This window comes from Dreissena polymorpha, chromosome 13 (assembly GCF_020536995.1).
Source record: "Dreissena polymorpha isolate Duluth1 chromosome 13, UMN_Dpol_1.0, whole genome shotgun sequence".
NCBI lineage: Eukaryota > Metazoa > Mollusca > Bivalvia > Myida > Dreissenidae > Dreissena > Dreissena polymorpha.
In genome coordinates this window covers 58,756,826-58,778,243 of record NC_068367.1, presented here as the reverse complement: position 1 = coordinate 58,778,243, position 21,418 = coordinate 58,756,826, and the positions used below count along the sequence as shown (strand labels likewise).

Below are 21,418 nucleotides of genomic sequence, written 5' to 3'. Positions count from 1 at the left end.
AGGTTACAGGGTCACTTAGTGAATTTTAAGCATTTAGCATTGTGTCCGCTCTCTTATTGAAGTAGTTTTCATCCAATCTTCACCAACCAAATTTGGTCAGAAGTTGTGTCTTGACAATATCTAGGTCAAGTTACAATATGGGTCATGCCGGGTCAAAAACTAGATCACGAGGTCACTTAGTGCATTTCAAGCATTTAGCATGGTGTCCGCTCTCTAATGGAAGTAGTTTTCATCTGATCTTCACCAAATTTGGTCAGAAGTTGTGTCTAGATGATATGTAGGTCAAGTTCAAATATGGGTCATGGTAAAGTTATCAAGTTGTCCAAAACCTTCAAACGGGCGTATATTGTGACAGTTTGGCACTCTTGTTCTTTTTGGATGGGATCGACATACAGAAATTTTGAAATGAAAAAGGAGATTAATGTTATGTTAGCGTTAGGACGTGTCATTAATGGTTTGTCACCCTAAAGCCATAATCCTTCCTGTTAGTTGTAAGTTGAAATATTTGGTATTAGTCTTGGGCCTTCCCACCTACACATACAGAATAAGTTGGTATGGAAAAATGTTGTGGTAAAAAATTGTCCAACAATTTGTATATCTGGGTAGATGATTATTTCTGTCTAGGTTGGTGAACTGTATTTTTACCCTGTTTAGATTTAAACACATTTTCATGGGATGATGAGTATCAAATGAGCTGTGCTCTGTGAAAAGGGGGTGTAATGCATGCGCATTTAGTGTCGTCCCAGATAAGAGTGTAGTGTCGCCCCAGATAAGAGTGTAGTGTCGCCCCAGATAAGAGTGTAGTGTCGCCCCAGAAGAGTGTGCAGTCTGCACAGGCTGATCTGGGACGACACTAAAATTTCTGCTTTTATATTATTTGCAGAAATCAAGTTAAGGTGGAAAGTGTCGTCCCTGATTAGCCTGTGCTGAATACACAAGCTAATCTGGGACGACACTAAATACATGCATTAAACCCCCTTTTCACAGAGAAAGGCTCAAATATAATTTTGGCTCTTAACACAAAGGCTCAAATATAAGTTTGGCTCTTAACAGATTAAAGGCTCAAATATAAGTTTGGCTCTTAACAGAAAGGCTCAAATATAAGTTTGGCTCTTAACAGAAAGGCTCAAACATAAGTTTGGCTCTTAACAGAAAGGCTCAAATATAAGTTTGGCTCTTAACAGAAAGGCTCAAATATAAGTTTGGCTCTTAACAGAAAGGCTCAAATATAAGTTTGGCTCTTAACAGAAAGGCTCAAATATAAGTTTGGCTCTTAACAGAAAGGCTCAAATATAAGTTTGGCTCTTAACAGAAAGGCTCAAATATAAGTTTGGCTCTTAACAGAAAGGCTCAAATATAAGTTTGGCTCTTAACAGAAAGGCTCAAATATAAGTTTGGCTCTGATCAGCATCACTTGGTGAGGACAATTTCGAGCTCTTAAGAGTTTTTCACTTAAAAGATATTGTTAGTGATGAATTGTTGTCATCTGCAAAGAAAAGAAATTTCACTCCAGCTGCAAATAGAGGGGGTATACTGTTTTCAGTCTGTTTGTCTGTCCATCTGTCTTTCTGTAGAAACAATTTTGTATGACAAAGTTCCCATTTATTTAAAATATTGAAAGTTGCATGCATTGTTCCTTAGTATTAAATGAAGTTGTGCATATAAAATTGTTAAGTGTCCTTAGAAATAGTCACTTTAAACATTGACTTAATTAGCTGCAACACTACAAAACAAAATTATCTCGTATTTACAATAACTGTTGTATTACCAAAAATACCATGACAAGAACAGACAACTATGTCAAACAAAATGTTTTAGAAGAGCTAGTTTGTGTATGTTTGTTGAGTTTGATAGGTAAAGTCTTATGCATATATCAAGAGACTACAATAACACTTATAACAACTCTCTGAAAGTTAACATTAGGATGGGCAATTTGCTTGTATGTTTTTTTTAAGATAGTAATTGTTGGTTCTTGTTATATATTTCTGACATGAATATGTTGTTTTTATGCCCCCGGATCAAATGATCGGGGGGGGGGGGGGTATATTGTTTTTGGTCTGTCTGTCATTGTGTGTGTCTGTCCCGTCATTGTTTGTGTCTGTCCCGTCATTGTGTGTGTCTGTCTCAAAACTTGAACCTTGGTCATAACTTTTGCAATATTGAAGATAGCTACTTGATATTTGGCATGCATGTGTATCTCATGGAACTCACATTCTGAGTGATGAAAGGTCAAGGTCATCCTTCAAGGTCAAAGGTAAAAAAACAAAATCCAAGGAAGCTTTAAAGGGAGGTAATTTATATTTTATATCATTTGGCATGTACAGATCATTTTCACAAGGGAAGTAATATTTTTTAAAGGGATATAATAATTAAAAAAAATTTAATTCAAAGCGGCGCATTTGGGGGCATTGTGTGTCTGACAAACACATCTCTCGTTTTAAATTTCATTAATATGTTTTTCTTTGAAAACCTTTTGAAAATGTGAAAATCCTAAGAAATGTGGATGAATAAATGATGTTACACATACTTAAATCCAATAAGAAATAGGCCCAAATTTGGTATTTCAGTGTAATGGTGAGTCATTAATTTTATCTCACAGCTAGGCATGTTTTCCATGCTGGCAATCTTTTGTCGCCCTGATAGGCCGAGTCTTCATTGGTAAATAATTTGCTCTCTGACTTCTTATGTTTGAAAAAACTTTACAATTTATCAGATGTGTGTTGACCTCCTTAATTTAATTGTTGCATCTGTAGATAATGACTTCCTATGTTTTGATGTCTGTATTACGCATATAAAAAAATTAATGGTATGGAATGTTTTACTTCCTTCCAACAACCTTCATTAGTCTATGAGTTAAAACACAACGTACGTTCTATAAATTAACAGTTTATTTGCTAATAAACATCCATGTAATGTAGTTTAAATGTTTGATAATAATTTAATAATGTATTTATTTATGTGTGCAATATAAAACTATAGGCTAATAACCTGGCTGCATTCCCTTGTTCAGTAAAAAGTGTCAACAGTATGTCAGACAACTTTTATCGATAATGATCGCTCAATATGTCAACCTATGTCCATATACAAATATATTAATTGATTGCCTTAATTGCCTTTCTCCTTGTCACTATGTAAGAATTTTCTTCTTCAATTAACCTATATCTGTATCTGGGTGGAATGACCTATTGGATACTCATTGTGAAATAATGGTGATTTAAAATGAGCGTAACTGAAAATTATATAATTGTGTTCTCTTCTGTTTAATTTGCTGATTGTTTTGGTGATATTTGTGGTATTTGGTTACCTTTTTATGTCCCCCAGTATAGACTGTGGGACATATTGTTTTTGCCCTGTCTGTTTGTTTGTTTGTAGGTTTGTTTGTGTCAAACTTTAATATTGTCATAACTTTTGCAATATTGAAGGTAGCAACTTGATATTTGGCAAGAGTTTAGAACCTTTTAATGAAAAAAAGTTAAAATGCTAAATAACCGTCTACCCTTTTGAAGATTGTCCACTTAATTTTAAACTTTTCACAAGGGCATAAAGAAACTTCATGTATCAAGATAACTTGTTCACAATGCTTTCATGGCTGAGAGATTCACAAGAAAACTATGGACTACTGTTCACACGGATCAATGAACGCAGCTGATCACAATCTTAAATAACAGGAGATAAAGCTACTGTATGTTTGTTCAGATATGGGATTTAGAGGCTTTCGGTCAAAAACAGTTTAAAATGCAGTCTATAAAATGTAAAACAGTCAATTTAAACGATTATTGGTTCCTTGTTAGCAAATTCAAGGCTTTTGTGAATAGCCTGTTTTCAACTTTGTTTAATAGTGGACAATATGTCAATTTGAAGTTTTAAACATGGATTAGAATTTTTGTTGAATTTAAAATGTGTTCAGATTGTGTCATTTGTTTGTTTTTTAATTATTTTTGATTGCAAGTATGAAAAATGTGAGGGTCATAAAACAACAGTGTTTATAAGGATATGCTGTCTTAAATTTATTTGGTGGATTTGTTATTTACTAATTATTGTGGATAATATCCATGACATATTTGTTTACTTGGTACACTGCGGTTTGTTGGCACTGACCTGGATTCCGGGTTAATTTGATATATTTATGACTTACAATATTAAATTAATCATAAATCTTGTGTTACTAAAATCAGAAATGCAACTACTGCAGCTTCTGCTATTCTTATTTCATTTGTTGAATTATATTAAATCATAACTATTTTTTTTTTCTAACGATAGCATCATGCAGTTAAAATAAATAACAAAATAGAATATACACAATATAATTTTAAATACTATGTTTATGACTCTAAATACAGATTTCTTTCAAGAAATTTTCCAGTCCACATTTCTCTTTTTTTAAGAATCCATTACCTGTCATAAATAATTGAGACATGTTTTATCTAATTATGCATCTTTTTATGGTGTCAAAAAAACACAACTCTGTTGCCAAGTTACTGTGACCAGTTTAATATATGTACATGTAGGATGAGCATTTAGTATCTGGTAGAACAGCTTGAGGGTGAATGTTGACCACTGGGGCAGTTTTGGAATGTAGAACATGACCATTCAACATTTTTTTAGTATAATTGCATTACAGTAACTTAGACTTTTAGTGCAATGAAATTTCGATAAAAAGTATTTGAGGAATAAAATGTGTGGGTGAAATATACCCCCAAAAAATTGTGGAACTATATCAATTATAATACATGTATTCAGGAATGTTTTGGCACTTGGATAACCTGTCGTACGTTTAAAGCTGGATTATTATTGGACGTCATTTGTTAACAGATGTATTTAAGTAATTATATTAAATTGTGAATGAATTTTATCAACTGATATTTTCGTGTGGCTTGATAATTATTGGATAATTTGCAGTTATTATATGTCAACAGATATATGTATTTAAATAGATATTTAAAATTTGAAATAATATTACCAAGTGAATTTTGCTTCTGGGTTGAGGAAGATTTTGAGAATGCTGTGTTTTTCTGCATGGCATTATTATTAGAAGACATTTCAAAGATACAGCAGTCAATTTATATTTATGAATCATTATAAAGTATCCATTCTGATGTCAATATGTAAAATTGATATGCAAGTAAAAATATCTGTTACTTCACTTTTGTCACTGGAGAACTTTAATCTATGAATAATTGGATATAATTTGTATCACCATGCTTAATGTGAAGCGTTTATGCTCTTCAACTGTTTGCTGAAGTATTGAAATCCATGGGAAAATGAAAAGGTGTAAATTCAAATGACATGGATCACAAGGTTACGCGTGCAAATGACAAAAATTAGCTCTCTTGTCAGTTAATTTAATGATTTTTTTTAACTCCTTAGTGAATGAAAAGCTGCTGATGACAGTTATCGAAATTAAAAAAAAAAAAAAAAATCCATTTATTGATATTGAGCATTAAGCAACTACAAATTAACTAAAGGGACATTAAAGTAAATTATGTTATAAGGTTTTTTTTCACATCCGTATTTTCTGAAAGCATGTGTGTTAATGAACATGTCAATATTTACCATGGTTGCATGTATTTTTATAGTAGGGTGGCAAAGAGCAGTTGCATTCTCTCTCCGCCCAGTATCCGTTTCCAAGTTTTTTCCCCAAAACACTTTCAGATACTGACCTTATTTGAATGTCTGAGTCTACTTACTTGACTTACAGATCACGGTCGAGTTTTGGTCTGGTCCATTGATTTTTGACAAAGTTACAGGCCTTTGACTTTACAATTTATTGTAAAATAACAGTTTTTCCAAATTAAGCTGTTTTGTGCAGCCTCAAAGTGCGGAAGGGGGTTTTGTGTTTCACAAATATACTGATCTTGCTCATATTAAATACGAAACTCCTTGCATTAAGATTTGTTAGTTCCATGTAGATTATAATTAAATCCTTTGTTTATTATGTCCCCCACTAAAGTAGTGGGGGACATATTGTTTTTGCCCTGTCTGTTGGTTGGTCTGTTGGTTGGTTGGTCTGTTTGCGCCAACTTTAACATTTTGCAATAACTTTTGCTATATTGAATATAGCAACTTGATATTTGACATGCATGTGTATCTCATGGAGCTGCACATTTTGTGTGGTGAAAGGTCAAGGTCAAGGTCATCCTTCAAGGTCAGAGGTCAAATATATGTGGCCAAAATCTCTCATTTTATGAATACTTTTGCAATATTGAAGATAGCAACTTGATATTTGGCATGCATGTGTATCTCATGGAGCTGCACATTTTGAGTGGTAAAAGATCAAGGTCATCCTTCAAGGTCAGAGGTCAAATATATGTGGCCCAAATCGCTTATTTTATGAATTCTTTTGCAATATTGAAGATAGCAACTTGATATTTGGCATGCATGTGTATCTCATGTAGCTGCACATTTTGAGTGGTGAAAGGTCAATGTCATCCTTCAAGGTCAGAGGTCAAATATATGTGGCCCAAATCGCTTATTTTATGAATACTTTTGCAATATTGAAGATAGCAACTTGATATTTGGCATGCATGTGTATCTAATGGAGCTGCACATTTTGAGTGGTGAAAGGTCAAGGTCATCCTTCAAGGTCAAATATATGGGTCAACATTGCTCATGTAATGTCACTTCTGCAATATTGAAGCTAGCAATTTTATATTTGAAATGCATGTGTATCTCATGGAGCTGCACATTTTGAGTGGTGAAGGGTCAAGGTCATCCTTTATGTTCAAACGTCATATAGGTGGACATTGTGTTTCACAAACACATTTTGTTTTTAAATTTGAAATTCAATGAACAGATGTACATGTATATTGCTAATGCGTTATTCAAACAAACAGAACAGAATGCATGCTGTGACATATTATTACAGGATGACAACTGTGTTTTTTGTTGGATTATAAAAAAAATTGGAGCGGGTCAACAGGTCATTTGTTGTGCTTTCGAGATTGTAAGGAACGCATTGATGCAAGAAAATGACAGTGTATCATATGCATCCAATAACCGCAGCGTAGCCCGGGCTTGTAATATTATTAACATGTTCTTTTTCTGGCATGTTAATGCCTAATACAAAAGAAGAAAAAAGGTCATGTTTACAGTTTTCAATTTGTAATGAATAAAAAAGTGAGAAGTATGATCAATTATGTGATGTGCGAGTTTTAAAAGACAAAAAAATCTTAATTTGGATGAAGCAATTACATGGAAAGCCATTCAAAGAATATGCGTTCATGAAACACAGATGCAATGGGAAATAGGAAAAGGTAAGTTATCTTACTTGTTTTATATGAATTTTTTTTTCCTTTTTTTAAACAACACAAGATACTCCTTGTTACCCTTTCCCACTCAAAACCAAAGTGAAAATGGCTATGTGCCAAGAGCATAAAACAAGATCAGCCTGCAAGTAACTGGCAGTCTGTTCAGGTTTTATGCTGTTTACTGCTCATCTGAGTATCTAAGTGTTTGAAATGAATTCTTTAAAACTTTAATTTATTCAGAAAGGTATTTACTTAAATGTAACTTTCTAAGGGACTATAAATGCATCAGAAATGTATCTATGACAGAAAGGGTTAATAAACACATATGCTTCCAGTGGAATTCTTGTCAGTGATTAATTAGCCCATTTGAATAAGTCCAAAAGTAGGTCAATTACCAGGTGAAAATGAGGTCAGGTGATGTTTTAACCCTTTATCACTTAGATTATTTTGACACATTTGTAGTCCCTTAGAAAGTTGCCTTTAATGAAAGACCTTTCTTATTATATTCAAGTTTTCAAGGATCTGTTTTCAACCCTAAGATACTGATGAGCAGCAAACAGCATACAACCAGAACAGACTGCGAGTAACTCGCAAGCTGTTCTGGTTTTATTCTGTTTGCACATAGCCATTTTCACTTTGCTTCTGAGTGGAAAAGGGTTATGGTTGTTTATAGATATCATCGCTGCAGGTAACAAAATTATGTAGCAATCAAAATAATTGCTGTTGAACCAAACTTTTCATTCTTTGTTAACTAAGAATCTGGACATTCAAAATTAGTAGAATTACAAAAAAGGTCAATCTCAAGGTCAAATTGAGGTCAGGTGATGCCAGTGTGTTGAAAGTGTTTAAGGACATCATCTATGCAAGTACCTAAAAATTTTTTAAGCATTATTGATATTAGAAGAATGCGTCATTTTGGGGTAACTAAGAATTTTGACCTTCTCAATTTTTTTAAGTCACAAAGTAGGTCACTGTCAAAATGAGGTCATGCGATGTGGGTGTGTTTATTAGTCTCAACGTCATCCATTCAAGTTTAACAACTTTGAAGGAAGCATTATAGATGTAACATGATAATGTCATTTTGTGTTGACCTTGTACAGACAGAAGAGCGAAGTTACAAGTGGCTAGGCCAATTGCTATGTGCATCCTAGAATCTGAAGCTTAAAAGCCATGTATATATTTCGCTTTCTTTTGCATATGGTGATATGTGGTTGCGTTTGGTTATATATATATATGTGCTGCTAAAAATTGGGCTGTTTACTTTTGCAAGTATTTTTATGTCCCCCACCACTATAGTGGGGGACATATTGTTTTTGCCCTGTCTGTTGGTTGGTTGGTTTGTGTGTTTGTTTGCTCCAACTGTAACATTTTGCCATAACTTTTGCAATATTGGAGATAGCAACTTCAAATTTGGCATGCATGTGTACCTCATGGAGCTGCACATTTTGAGTGGTGAAATGTCAAGGTCAAGGTCATCCTTCAAGGTCAAATGTCAAATATATAGCTTCAAAGCGGCGCAGAAGGGGACATAGTGTTTCTGACAAACACATATCTTGTTTTTCTTAAAACAATCTGTGTATTATATGTAAATATTAATTTTCTCAATTTCAATATAATCTGCCATATAAGTATTTTTTATTTCTTTGACTTTGTTGATATATAATATGCTCTTGGCGTTATAATTAATTACACATTGTTTTGTGTTCATGGACAGAAAATTTCCTTTTATTATAAGAAAGACTGTTGAAACAAACTTAAAAAGGGAGATAAAAGGTTAATAAAGTTTAATGAATATGTCCACAGTAGCTTCCCTTTGTAGTTTGGCTTTTCAGATAATTATTCAGTTTTGGACACATTTTCCACTACTATGGTTGATTTGTCAGTTCATTGGCTTAGTATTTTGACCGGGTGTCATGGTCCAAATAAAATTGCCCACAAATGCATATAAAATTCAGATCTATGCAAAGTTGTTTAAGGTTTAATTAACTTATGCTAATGATGTAGCTATGTACCTGCATAAGCTGTTGTTAGCAAAAAAATTTCCTTTATAGAAAGTAGCTTTAGGTGAGCCACATTTTTTATCCAATCAGGACAATATCAAGGCCGATTCAAAATCTGGGTCATGTGCGTCCCAAATACTAGGTCATTAGGTCATATCTAAGAAAAAATCTTGTTACCACTCCAGAGGCCAGATTTATAATTCAGTCTTTATGAAACTTTGTTAAAATTATAATTTGACAATATCTAAGACAAGTTAAAATCTGGGTCATATGCATCCTAAAAAAGGTCACTAGGTCAAATATTAGAAAAAGCTTAGTTAGAATCTGAGTCACTTCAGTCTATAAACTAGGTCATTAGGACAAATCTGAATCACTTCAGTCTATAAACTAGGTCATAAGGACAAATCTGAGTCACTTCAGTCTATAAACTAGGTCATTAGGACAAATCTGAGTCACTTCAGTCTATAAACTAGGTCATTAGGACAAATCTGAAAACTTCAGTCTATAAACTAGGTCATTAGGACAAATCTGAGTCCATTCAGTCTATAAAGTAGCTCATTAGGACAAATCTTCAAAACAATCTTATCTATGAAAGGGCAACACATATGACTCAATGACTTGATGAAATGTGTTCATAATGTTTATCTTTGCTCAAAATGTTTGTGGATTAAGCTTCTTGTACATTTCTCAAGCGACTGAATGGAAACTAATGGTTTATCATCATCAATATTAAGTGTTGATTGCATTAGACACTGTTTTCATCCCCAGTCATGAGTTATTTGACCTTGATATTTGCCATTTTTATTGCAGAAACATTAATGTTCTTACTTTGTGAAGCAAATTGCACATTTCCCAGTTATCATGCAATTGAAATAAAACTTGAAGTATTATATCACCATGAACTTAAGTTACAATTCAACATGCAGTGATCCATGACATCTGAGCTGTGTACCCTTTAACCCTTTGCCACTAAGATACCTATGTTCACGCCTTTGTAGTACCATAGAAAGTTATATTCAATTTAAGACCTTTCTTACTAGATTCAAGTTGTTAAGGCTTATTCTCCAAACCATAGATACTGATGAGCAGCAAACAGCATAAAAGCTGAACAGACTGCCAGTAAATCTGCGAGATTTAAATTACCCATGGACATGGCTGCTATTACATAAATTGACAAAGAGGTCCGGGGGAATTTATAATCAAGTTTGTGTCAAAACTCTGATTGATACTGAAACAGAAGTGTTTAGTTTCAACAATATTTATTCAATCAAAAAATATATATGATTAGAAGTTTGCACTTGTTTTACATGTGTCATGTAATAACAAAATGTTTATTCACAATCAAAGAATTTTATGGTGTTAATATATATCATTTTTTAGAGCAAATATAATATATAAAACAACAATATGAGTAGGAATTGAGAGGAAAGTCTTAAATATGTACATTTTTTGGTGAAGTATCTACATGTGAAAAATATTCTTTTTTGAACAACAACTGCCCAACAACCTTTTTTTTTTAAATACGGATGAGAATCTAAAGCTTTTTTTTTTCCACTTATTTTGACAGCCCCCTTCTTAGACATTGATCTTGGTCATCAGGTTTGCATTTGTACAATTTAACTAATTTACCTGGATTTAAAACAATTATGTGAGCCCTAAGACGAAAAAGTAACAAATAACACGTAACAAGAAGCCTGTTTTTGTTGTTGTTTATAAATCATTGATGTTAACCCTTTGCATGCTGGAAAATTTGTCGTCTGCTAAAATGTCGTCTGCTGAATTTCTAAAATTTGCATTTTCTTCTATTTTTTTCAAAGAATACTATCAGAATAGCAAACAGTTTGGATCCTGATGAGACGCCACGTTCTGTGGTGTCTCATCTGGATCCAAACTGTTTGCAAAGGCCTTTAAAATTCGGTTCCCGCATTGTAAGGGTTAACCAAGATAATTGCCTTGCGTTACTCCAATTGTTAACCTTAATATGGTTAAATGTGCACCGACGAATAAGTTAATAATTTCACTCTATTAGGACAAAAAAATGTTAAGTTAATCTATGTGTCCTTGGTATAAAATATTTCTAAACTCGTTTAAAGAATTTGCAAAACTATTTGGTGTGGTGATTTGTTATTATTGTCAACCAGTTTATGAAAAAAAAACAGTGTCTCAAATTTTCTTTTGAAACCTTCTATTGTAGTAGACATACAATTTTTATCTTACACAAAATCAGCTACCGTGAAATTATGTTTTAAAAAGACCTATTCAGGGAGATCTCTTCCAAGTGACTCAGTGTCATTTAAAGGGACAATGTGCGTACGATATGCAAAATAATACTTATTTGATACTTAACATTTGCGTTGAAATGGTATTCATGTTTATTTATTGTTAACTTCTTTCATTTAAAGATCATGTACACAATATTGCAATAGTAATGACATGTGCAGCATATTACAATTTTGGGCCTAGAAAACAAGGAAAACAATCATCTTCGCCTTCTACTTTTTTTAACATGGCATCTCAATATTAATTTCATTCCCTATGGTTTTGTCATCCAATATTGAAAATTTGTCAGAATGTTTATCTTGACAATATCAGGCCGTGTTCAAATCTAGGTCATGGGAGTCCAAAAACTAGGTCAACAGGTCAGGTCATAGAAAAAGCTTTTTACCATTCTAAAGGCAACATTTATAACTCAATCTTGATAACACTTGATCAAGACGTTTATATTGGCAATATCAAAGCTGAATTGATTTCTGGGTCAATTTTGTTAAAACACTTAATGGCACTTGGTCATAATGTTAAAATCGACAAGATGAAGGCCATTATTGTCCCCTACCGGTTTCACCGGAGGGGACTTATGGTTTGCACTCTGTCCGTCTGTCAGTCAGTCACACTTTTCTGGATCCTGCGATAACTTTTAAAGTTCATAATATTTTTTCATGAAACTTTAAACATGGATAGATGGCAATATGGACATAATGCACGTCATTTCATTTTGTTCCTACGTCAAAAATTCTGGTTGCTATGGAAACAAATAGACTAGAAATACTGCTGAAAATGGTGGTTTTCTGGATCCTGCGATAACTTTGAAAGTTCTTAGTATTTTTTCATGAAACTTGAAACATGGATAGATGGCAATATGGACATTATGCACATCATTTCATTTTGTTTCTAAGTCAAAAATTCTGGTTGCTATGGCAACAAATAAAAAAAATAAAAATCTGACAATGGTGGAATTTCTGACAATGGTGAAGACGGAAGGGGACAATATTGCTTGGCAATAGTCTTGTTACATTTGGGTCAAGGGGGGCGGTCAGAACTTAGTCCACCAGGTCAATTCCTAAACAATTGGTGTCTGTGAAATCCTTAGTAATTGATTTATGTGAACTCAGGAGAGCACTTAGGGCCATGATTGCCATCTTGTTATCATCCTACATTAAAAATTATGCCCCTTGTTTCAAATAAGACATGAGATAACACCATGCCCATTTTGTATTTAAAGTTTTTCTGGAGCAAAAATTGAGAACGACTCGAGAATTGACTTACTATTGCTCCCATTTGTTTGCATACCGTATACTTGTGCTTATAAGACGCCCTCGCTTATAAGACGCACCCCGACTTCGGACTTTATAATGGGTGGATTTAAGACTGACCCGCGTGTAAGACGCAGTCAAATTTTGCCTTTTTCATCGGCTGAAAAGTGGCAGAATGTTAAAGAAAATCATCAATTAGTAACACATTGAGAATATTTCAAATTTGCGCTGCATACAATTAGTAATTCACGCAAGCCTGAAAATAAAACAATCAAACAACAAAGTAAATAATATTTGTTTATTTTATGATATATTAGTGGGTTATAATTTATTTTCAAGTATTATTCATGCAATAAAAATAATTATCAAATTACCAAAACTTCTAACTATTGCGTATTTAATCATATGCCCTAACAATTGCAAACAATTGCAAACATATTACGTTCGTAATATCAATGCACAAGCAAAATTGATGGTATCAGTCATCTTGATTGTATTGTTTGACAGGTATTGAAAACTAATACAACATGTAGACAGATATTTTGAAAGCATTTAGTTTTATTACCTAGATTATGCAAATTTTACGCCCATTGTCTATCAACAATAGGTTACGCCTACTTTCATAAAATTAGCCAATCGCGTGAAAGAGTGATAGACTCCGAAGCGCAGATGGAAATCTCGTGTCAAGAAGAAAGCCAATTGCATGCGGTCGCTCTTTGCTCCCGTCGTTGTTAGCCCCTAATAAATAAGGTGTCATCAGCATTAGGGGGTCATCAGAATAAACGTTTTTATTTATTAATTGACAGTTGCAAACTGGTAACTTATTTCAGAGGATACCCTTATTGCCAATTATGTCTTAACATTGTCTTGACAATTAACGATGTGGAACAAAGACGATCAGGTGATACAAACTTGTCAAGTAGCATTTGTAATCGGCAGCGTGTTTGTTTAACAATTGACAGTTTCAAACTGAGAATTGATTTTGCTGTTGTTTTAAGCATGTTGGCATCGTGTCGCCGCTTACACACGTATACTATAATGGCCAATTTATATGACATTTAACAACGTCGCGCGCAGACAATCAGGTGATACAAACTTTTCAAGAATAATCACAGGCAATGTAACATCTTACGCCCCAAAACTAACAAAATTCAAATTAAAAATAATAGACAACAAAATCAATAACGATACATTTTATTACAAGTAAATCGGTAACTGAACATAGCATTCCGATACAAGGTACGGGCCAATACAGACTTAAGAGAACATGCAAATGGCTGCCGCGATGATTCAAAACAACTGACAAGTGTCCAACTTGGCTAGCATAAGCCCAAAATACTCGATATTTTGAAAAATTTAGTTCATTTTTACCAGTATCTCGCTTATAAGACGCGACCCAACTGTTACTTATTAATTTGAGTCTTAAAAATGCGTCTTACAAGCGCAAGTATATGGTGCTTAAATTTTGCCTGGAGCTTATCTTGAAAACAAAAAGAGGTAACAACGTGTAACTCAATAGGGAAATATATCTCATTTAGGGGTTGTGCAGTGCCCAAGAACCATACATCTTGCTATCGTATTAATAGAGTTGTTGCCCTTTTTTTTTTTTAAACAACTTAATTTTTGTCGAGAGTATATGTTGTAAATTAAACAAGGTTTCAATTTGAAACTTAAAAGGTGGGAAGATCTAATTGTGGGGAGGGATGTAACTATTTCAAGAGCCATAATTCTTGTTTCCATATTTAGAGTTAAATTTGCCCTCTACAAATATTTTATACTTAAATTTTGTCAAGAGCATGTCTGGGAAATTATCAGAGGTATCAATTCAGAAGATAATTTATACAGGGTGCAGTATCACCTGACTTTGTGGGGATCCCAATTAAATGTAAATGGATGTTAACACAACTCAAATAACTTTTTAAAACAATTTTTCTAAAAAAAAAATCAACTAGTGCATAAAAGACAGATTTTTATGCTGCTTATTGCAATGTGAAATACATCGGAATTACTTTATTTTATAATAAGCCTGTGTTCTTGTTAAAAAATTCTATTAATACTACACTGTTACACTTCACGCAACGGGAAATTTTGTCACCGATTTCAGACGTATTTAAGAATTTATTTTTCTACCTTAGATATCGGCACAAACTGCAAGAAAAACTGTCTTTTGTGCACAAACAATTTATGCTAATGTATTTCATAACTTGAGATATTTGCAAAATAAAGTTCTTCATGGTGTGTTTACATTCTGTCCAGGCCATGTGTAAATCTCTAAAAACTCTGTTGATCAGCATCATCCTGTTATAGGCAGATCTCATTCTGTGGAAGCGTAGTGCATAAGAACCATAACTCCTGCTTTCATTATTTTTCCAGTTATTGCTCATGAGAATGTTCTTGCTGAAGTTTTGTCTGGAGCATGTTGTGACTATATTTCAAGGTGTAAGGTCCAGATAAAACTTCTTTGGTATGAAGCATTCAGCCTTGGGAAACCACTTCTTAAAATTGAACTGGCAAATGGAGGGGAGGGGGGGGGGCTATCAAGCAGACATTGAGAGCACCAGTTTACTTTGGAAGTTTAAGACATTCTGCCCTGTCTCAATGGAAGAGGCTTTGGAATTCATAAGGCTTTGCTTCAGTTGATCACATGTATTTACCGAGGATTGTTAGACAAGGTTTGGTCAATAGTCTCTCCTGGCTTAGGTTGGAGTAAAAATTTGTGTTGTTAATGTTTATTTTTGGTTTAGACTTTTGGATCTCTTGATTTAAAATCCGTTTATCTTGACATAACTGGTTGCAGAGTTTCATATTATTTTGATTTGGAAAATGAGGTTGTTGGATATTATAGTCACATAAACATAAATATGAACAATACTTGACACACTGACAGACAATGTTCATAAAAACATAAAAATAACATGCACATCATGAACAAAATCATAAGATAATTTTTTTGTAAATAATAAGTAAACTTATCTCAAATAAAGTCATTTGAAAAGACTGTTCTTAAAATTAATGGTCTTCCAATCCGTTAAAACCTTGTTTCTTCTAAACAAATTATTCCTTTTTTCCAAATAATATGTTAGCATTTATATGTCATAATAAAACTACTTAGTGAAGGCTGGTATCATGGGCAATTTGTTATAGTTTCATGCAGGGAATATGAAAATGCCGGCTATTTCAACAGTCACTGTGTCTGATATACATTGTTATAAAAAAACTCTTAACACTGTTTTTAAAGATATCTGTATATATGAATGGGTAAATAAATGAACATCATCCTACTGCAACCATCATTGCTCCTTAAACACTATGATGTTATCAATACATTGCATTCCTACAATTATTGAGCGTGTGTGCTTGCTGTAGTAGATAGATATAGGGCGAGTCACAATATCATTCTTTGTGACCATCTCTGCCAGTATCTGTCTCCCATCCCTGTCCACCTGGTAGATTATGCCTGTAGAGTATCCACACACCAGAACTTGTCCTGAATCAGTCACATGTAAGCCTGCACATGCTGCTCCAAGTGAGCACAGTCCACGTACAGTCAGGGTGGAGATCACTGTGCCATCCCTGGACAATGTGACCAGCTGCTTACTATCCTCCTTGGTCACATATATCCTGTCCCCATCTGGACTCACTGCACAGGAGGTAACTGTGGTATAGAAGACAGTGATGATTAGGTGCTGTTATTATATGCAAACTGATGCAACGATATAAGAAGTAGTATATAGTCTCATGTTCTTGTTATATAATAAATGTATAGACGTTTGTGTAGTACTTAGTACATACTTACAACATTTAATAAAATTGATGACCATGAATAAATAAACATACAAGGTTGCTGTTTAAGCAAGGCACAGTACATGTCAACTATAAAGACCAGTAATTTGTATTGTGAATGTGATATATTGTGTTTCCTTATCTTGATATATTTGTTTAGTACTTATGTTTGGGAATACATTTTAATTATGATTAAAGCATCATTTTACTCCAATACATAAGTGTCTTCTTATTATAATACTAAGTGATTTCTTGATTTGCAAAACATCTTTATTTGTGAAAACATTTAAAGAACAATTTTGAATTTGGTTCAACATGCTTAGTTCAATATTTACAATACATAATTTTTTTGATAATATTACTGGTAAATGAACCTTCTTACTTGTTGATTTCTATGACAGTATAAGTACTAGTCTTTACCTTTGGAACATAAGAATAACTTAGTTCTGTTTTTATGCCCCCGGTAGGGTGGCATATAGCAGTTGAACTGTCCGTCAGTCCGTCCGTCTGTCTGTCCGCAAACTTTAACATTGGCCATAACTTTTGCAATATTGAAGATAGCAACTTGATATTTGTGGCATGCAAGTGTATCTCATGGAGCTGAACATTTTGAGTGGTGAAAGGTCAAGGTCATGGTTATTCTTTAAGGTCAAAGGTAAAAAAAACAAATCCAAGGGAAGTAACAAGCTTTAAAAGGACATAATTTCTATTAATCATTTGGCAGCTACAGATCATTTTCACAAGGGAACTAATATTTTTTAAAGGGATATAATAATATTTAAAAAATCAAAGCATTGCAGTAGGGGGCATTGTGTTTCTGACAAACACATCTCTTGTTTACCTATCCATTGATGTGATGTATCCTCATACATCTTGCTCACCAGTCTTCCATCCAGAGTATAGTGATACAGAGCTCTACCATCTGTAATGTACAGGTTACCATGCTGATGGGCAATACCATAGCATGTATGTTTGAGCGGCAGTATCCTGTCCTTTATCAACTGACCATTGGACACTCTGATGAAGTGGACCTCAGGCCTATTCACAGTAACAGCCACCAGACTGGAATCAATGCTGCACATGGACCATGGTTGATAAAGAAAGTGACAGTGGGCCACCACCTTGTAGGTCTGATCTAGGAGCATCACTTTACAGTTGCCGTTATCTATGATGATGAGTTCTCCAGTAGCTGTGTAACAGATACCAGTTATAATGGATGGGCAATTATCTTTCGAGATTTTCACACTGTAATTCTTTCCATTCTTCACTCTTAAAATTTGATCAGACTTACTTACAGCACCTGGTTGATATCCCTTGACCAGCTGATAAGATGAACTTGATACTGGATCAGAAACCTGGCCTGACTTGGTGGGATCACTTTTTTGGTTTCCAGGGCTATGCTGTCTAGATAAACTCGATGTTTTATTGGACTTGTTTATGTTGAATCCTGGAGTTGTTTGGTCAGAGTCAGGGTCAGAATGGCTGGATGCTTTAGAATTATTATGTCGGGTAACTGTGCTCTGTGTTGACCCTTTAGCTGGTTTTACTTGTTTCACTGTGCTGAATATTCGGCCCAATCCTGTTAGAGCGGACAAGGTTTGTTGGATGGTCGTATCAGGATTAAATGTAAGGGTTCTTTCATCTTGTGTTCTCATTTCTTGTAAAACTGCTTCTACCTTGAGGGAATGATCGTGGCATTTTGTATACATGATAAAACTGAGTGCTTCACTTTTGTCTTTTGTTCTCAGCCAATCATCTTTTAAGCATGCTATATTTTTGATGGACTTTGTGCAGTTTTTTACGTCATTTTGAACATATGTCCTCGTATTGACTAAAAATGTGTCCAATTCTTTCTTTGTATTCTTCTCCAGTTCATCTAAAGAATCATTAATTGTCTTTCGTAAAGCATTGATTTCTTCCAGAATTGTTTTGTAAGATTTCTCAAGAGACTTCATATTTTCATCAAGGTCTCGTTGCTTATGTATTAACTGCTGGTGCTGTGCATCAAACCTTGCTAACAACTCCTTGAAGTCTCCTTTCTTATGAAGGACTTTCACTTTGTCAGCTATTAGTACCACATGACTGCATTTCCTGCAAAAAAACAACAACACTTAATTTTGAATGTACATTTTATATGTTTTTTCCTAAGCGACATTAATATTGCTAGCTTTGCAATTAATTTGGAATCATATTCTTTTGTCACAAAATATTTAAAAACAAATATCTTTAAAAACTTAAGGGCCATCATGGCTGGCTCTTGTGTAAAATAATAACAGCATTAATATACAGTTATGTTAATTGATTTTAATGCCCACGCAAACTAACGCTTTTAGTTTTTATGCCCCCGGTAGGGTGGCATATACATGTAGCAGTTCAACTGTCAGTCTGTCTGTGCGTCCGTCCGAAAACTTTAACATTGGCCATAACTTTTGCAATATTGAAGATAGTAACTTGATATTTGGCATGCATGTGTATCTCATGGAGCTGCAAATTTTAAGTGGTGAAAGGTCAAGGTCAAGGTCATCCTTCAAGGTCAAAGGTCAATAAACAAAATCCAAGGGAAGTAGCAAGCTTAAAAGGGGCATTGTGTTTCTGACAAACACATCTCTTGTTTGTCATGGTTTCCAGAATGAAGATAACACAATCAAGTCTTGGCATATTCAGATAGTAACGCATTGTTAATCACGGAAAAACCATTAAATATAGATAAAATTCAAATGGTTACAAACCACACAATTTTAGCAAGAATTATCATGTAAAGACTTAAGTAAATACCCTTATATCATGATTTGCAGGAAAAAAAATATTGTTACAAACTACAAAAATTTGAATGATGATGGGTTCTTGTTACTGAAATGTTTAGAGCATGCTCACCAGAGACTATCCAAAAAAGATAGCTGGTTTATAATACAAATGTAGGGTTCATAGGAAGAAGCCTTTCAGTTTTAAGATAAACATGTCATTGGTCAAGGGCACAACAATTACATGTATATGACACCTCTTTTAATGGCTTCACGCGTGGAACATACTTGTTTTTAAACATCTTTTGCCATGATATTCTCTTTGCATAGCTTTAAAATTATATGGCAACATGCCCACATGCTGCTAATATTACATTTTTATACTTTACTTAAAGTTGGGGAGAGGGAGCATGGCTTTATTATATCCAGCTCATTATGGGTACTTTGTATTAAGACAATTCACATTTGACAGTTTATATAAAATGAGCATCTTATGTCCCTCTGAGTCCTCTTGTGTAATTTCTACAATGGGAGAGATATGAAGAATTATTAAAGTTTGTTAAGACATGTGCAAAACAGATCTTGATCATGAGTGCACCTGTACTTACTGATGATTGTGGACATGGCAGACATGACATAATATCTGACTGTGGTCCTCACAGAATATTGTCAGTTTTTCTTTCCGGTGCTCCTGACATTGCTCCAGTTCAACCACATCCGTCTCAGGCCATTGGCTGATGTTTTCCTTGCCCAAAATGGCATGCTTCTTGTAAAGATAGTTATGATGCTCCACACATTTGTTACAGTAAAATTTAGAACATTCCTCACAGTAAAATTCAGCTTCTTTGTTCCTGTCATTTTCCTGACAGGTGAAACAAGAAAAGTCAAAAATAAAGTCACATCCTCTATTAATTGAACTCTCCATATTGGAAGCCATGTTTTGTCACTATTGATAACTTCTTTGGTTGTTAACTGAAACATTGGAATACAATCCTAGTTACCAATGTCAGGTGATATCCGGTCATGTGATTTTGTATTGTGTTCTACTGCGCTGTAACACGTACCCGTATCGTATTACCAGTATCAATGGGTTTATTAGCGAACACATTTAACTATTTACAGTGTTATATAGTTTAAAATTTTAAAGAACACTTTGAATATGCTGTTGAATTCGATGAGCCTCACTGATTATCAATTCATCAACAAAAGTATCATGGTTAGTTTTTACTTGTGACAAAAGTTAAACTTCAGGGCACTAAAGTGTTTATGTAAAATGTTATTGTAGATTGCAATTAAAATTGAGTAAAATACACACAATCTTTAATTCAGCATTTGAATATGAACTGACACTTACAAATTAGAGAGAACCTTCACAAGTTAACAATCTAGTTATTAGCTCACCTGAGCATTTAGTGCTCCTCAGGGAAGCTTTTAGGATACTGTTATGTTCGTCCGTACGTGCATGAGCTTGTGCATATACTTGTTATGCCCCCGGATCGAAAGATCGGGGTTATATTGTTTTTGGCCTGTCTGTCTGTCTGTCATTGTGTCAGTCAGTCATTGTATGTGTGTGTCACAAAACTTTAACCTTGGTTAAACTTTTATAACTTTTGCAATATTGAAGATAGCAACTTCATATTTGGCATGCATGTGTATCTCATGAAGCTGCACATTTTGAGTGGTGAAAAATAAAAGTCAAGGTCATCCTTCAAGGTCAAAGGTCAAATATCATTGTATTTTTCGTTCCTAAAACTTTAACCTTTCGTTAAAGTTTGGTCATTTACTTTTTGAATATTGACGATAGCAACTTGATATTTGCCATGCAAGTGTATCTCATGGAGCTGCACATTTTGAGTGGTTAAAGGTCAAGGTCATTCTTCAAGGTCAAAGGTCAAATATATGGCTTTAAAGCATCGCAATAGGGGGCATTGTGTTTCTGACAAACACATCTCTTGTTCTTCTAGTGACTTCTCTTGAACTGCTAGGCAGATTTAATATTATAAAACTAAAAAAGAATTATCCTTGGGTTAATCATACTAAAAGTTGTTCTTAACGTTGAAGACTGGCCCATTATAGGCCCATTATAGGTAAGTTACCTGAACTAAAAATCAAATGAA

The 21,418-nt window shown here is 34.1% G+C and overlaps 2 protein-coding genes across 9 annotated transcripts in view; both read left to right on the top strand.

The window, feature by feature from the left end:
* LOC127854821 (secernin-3-like) overlaps window positions 1-21,418 on the top strand; it is a 204,174-nt gene that overhangs the window by 30,197 nt on the left and 152,559 nt on the right. The gene's annotated exons all lie outside the window — the stretch shown is intronic.
* The window catches only part of LOC127854813 (uncharacterized), a 150,960-nt gene that overhangs the window by 30,380 nt on the left and 99,162 nt on the right, over window positions 1-21,418 (top strand). Inside the window, exon 1 of one of the 8 annotated variants that reach the window (XM_052389868.1) lies at window positions 6,908-7,253. The exons of the other annotated variants lie outside the window; for them this stretch is intronic. Within the exon in view, the coding sequence (XP_052245828.1) occupies window positions 7,237-7,253 (17 nt within the window). The 5' untranslated portion in view covers window positions 6,908-7,236. Of the gene's footprint in view, window positions 1-6,907; window positions 7,254-21,418 lie in introns of those variants that run through there. 8 annotated transcript variants of the gene reach the window in all.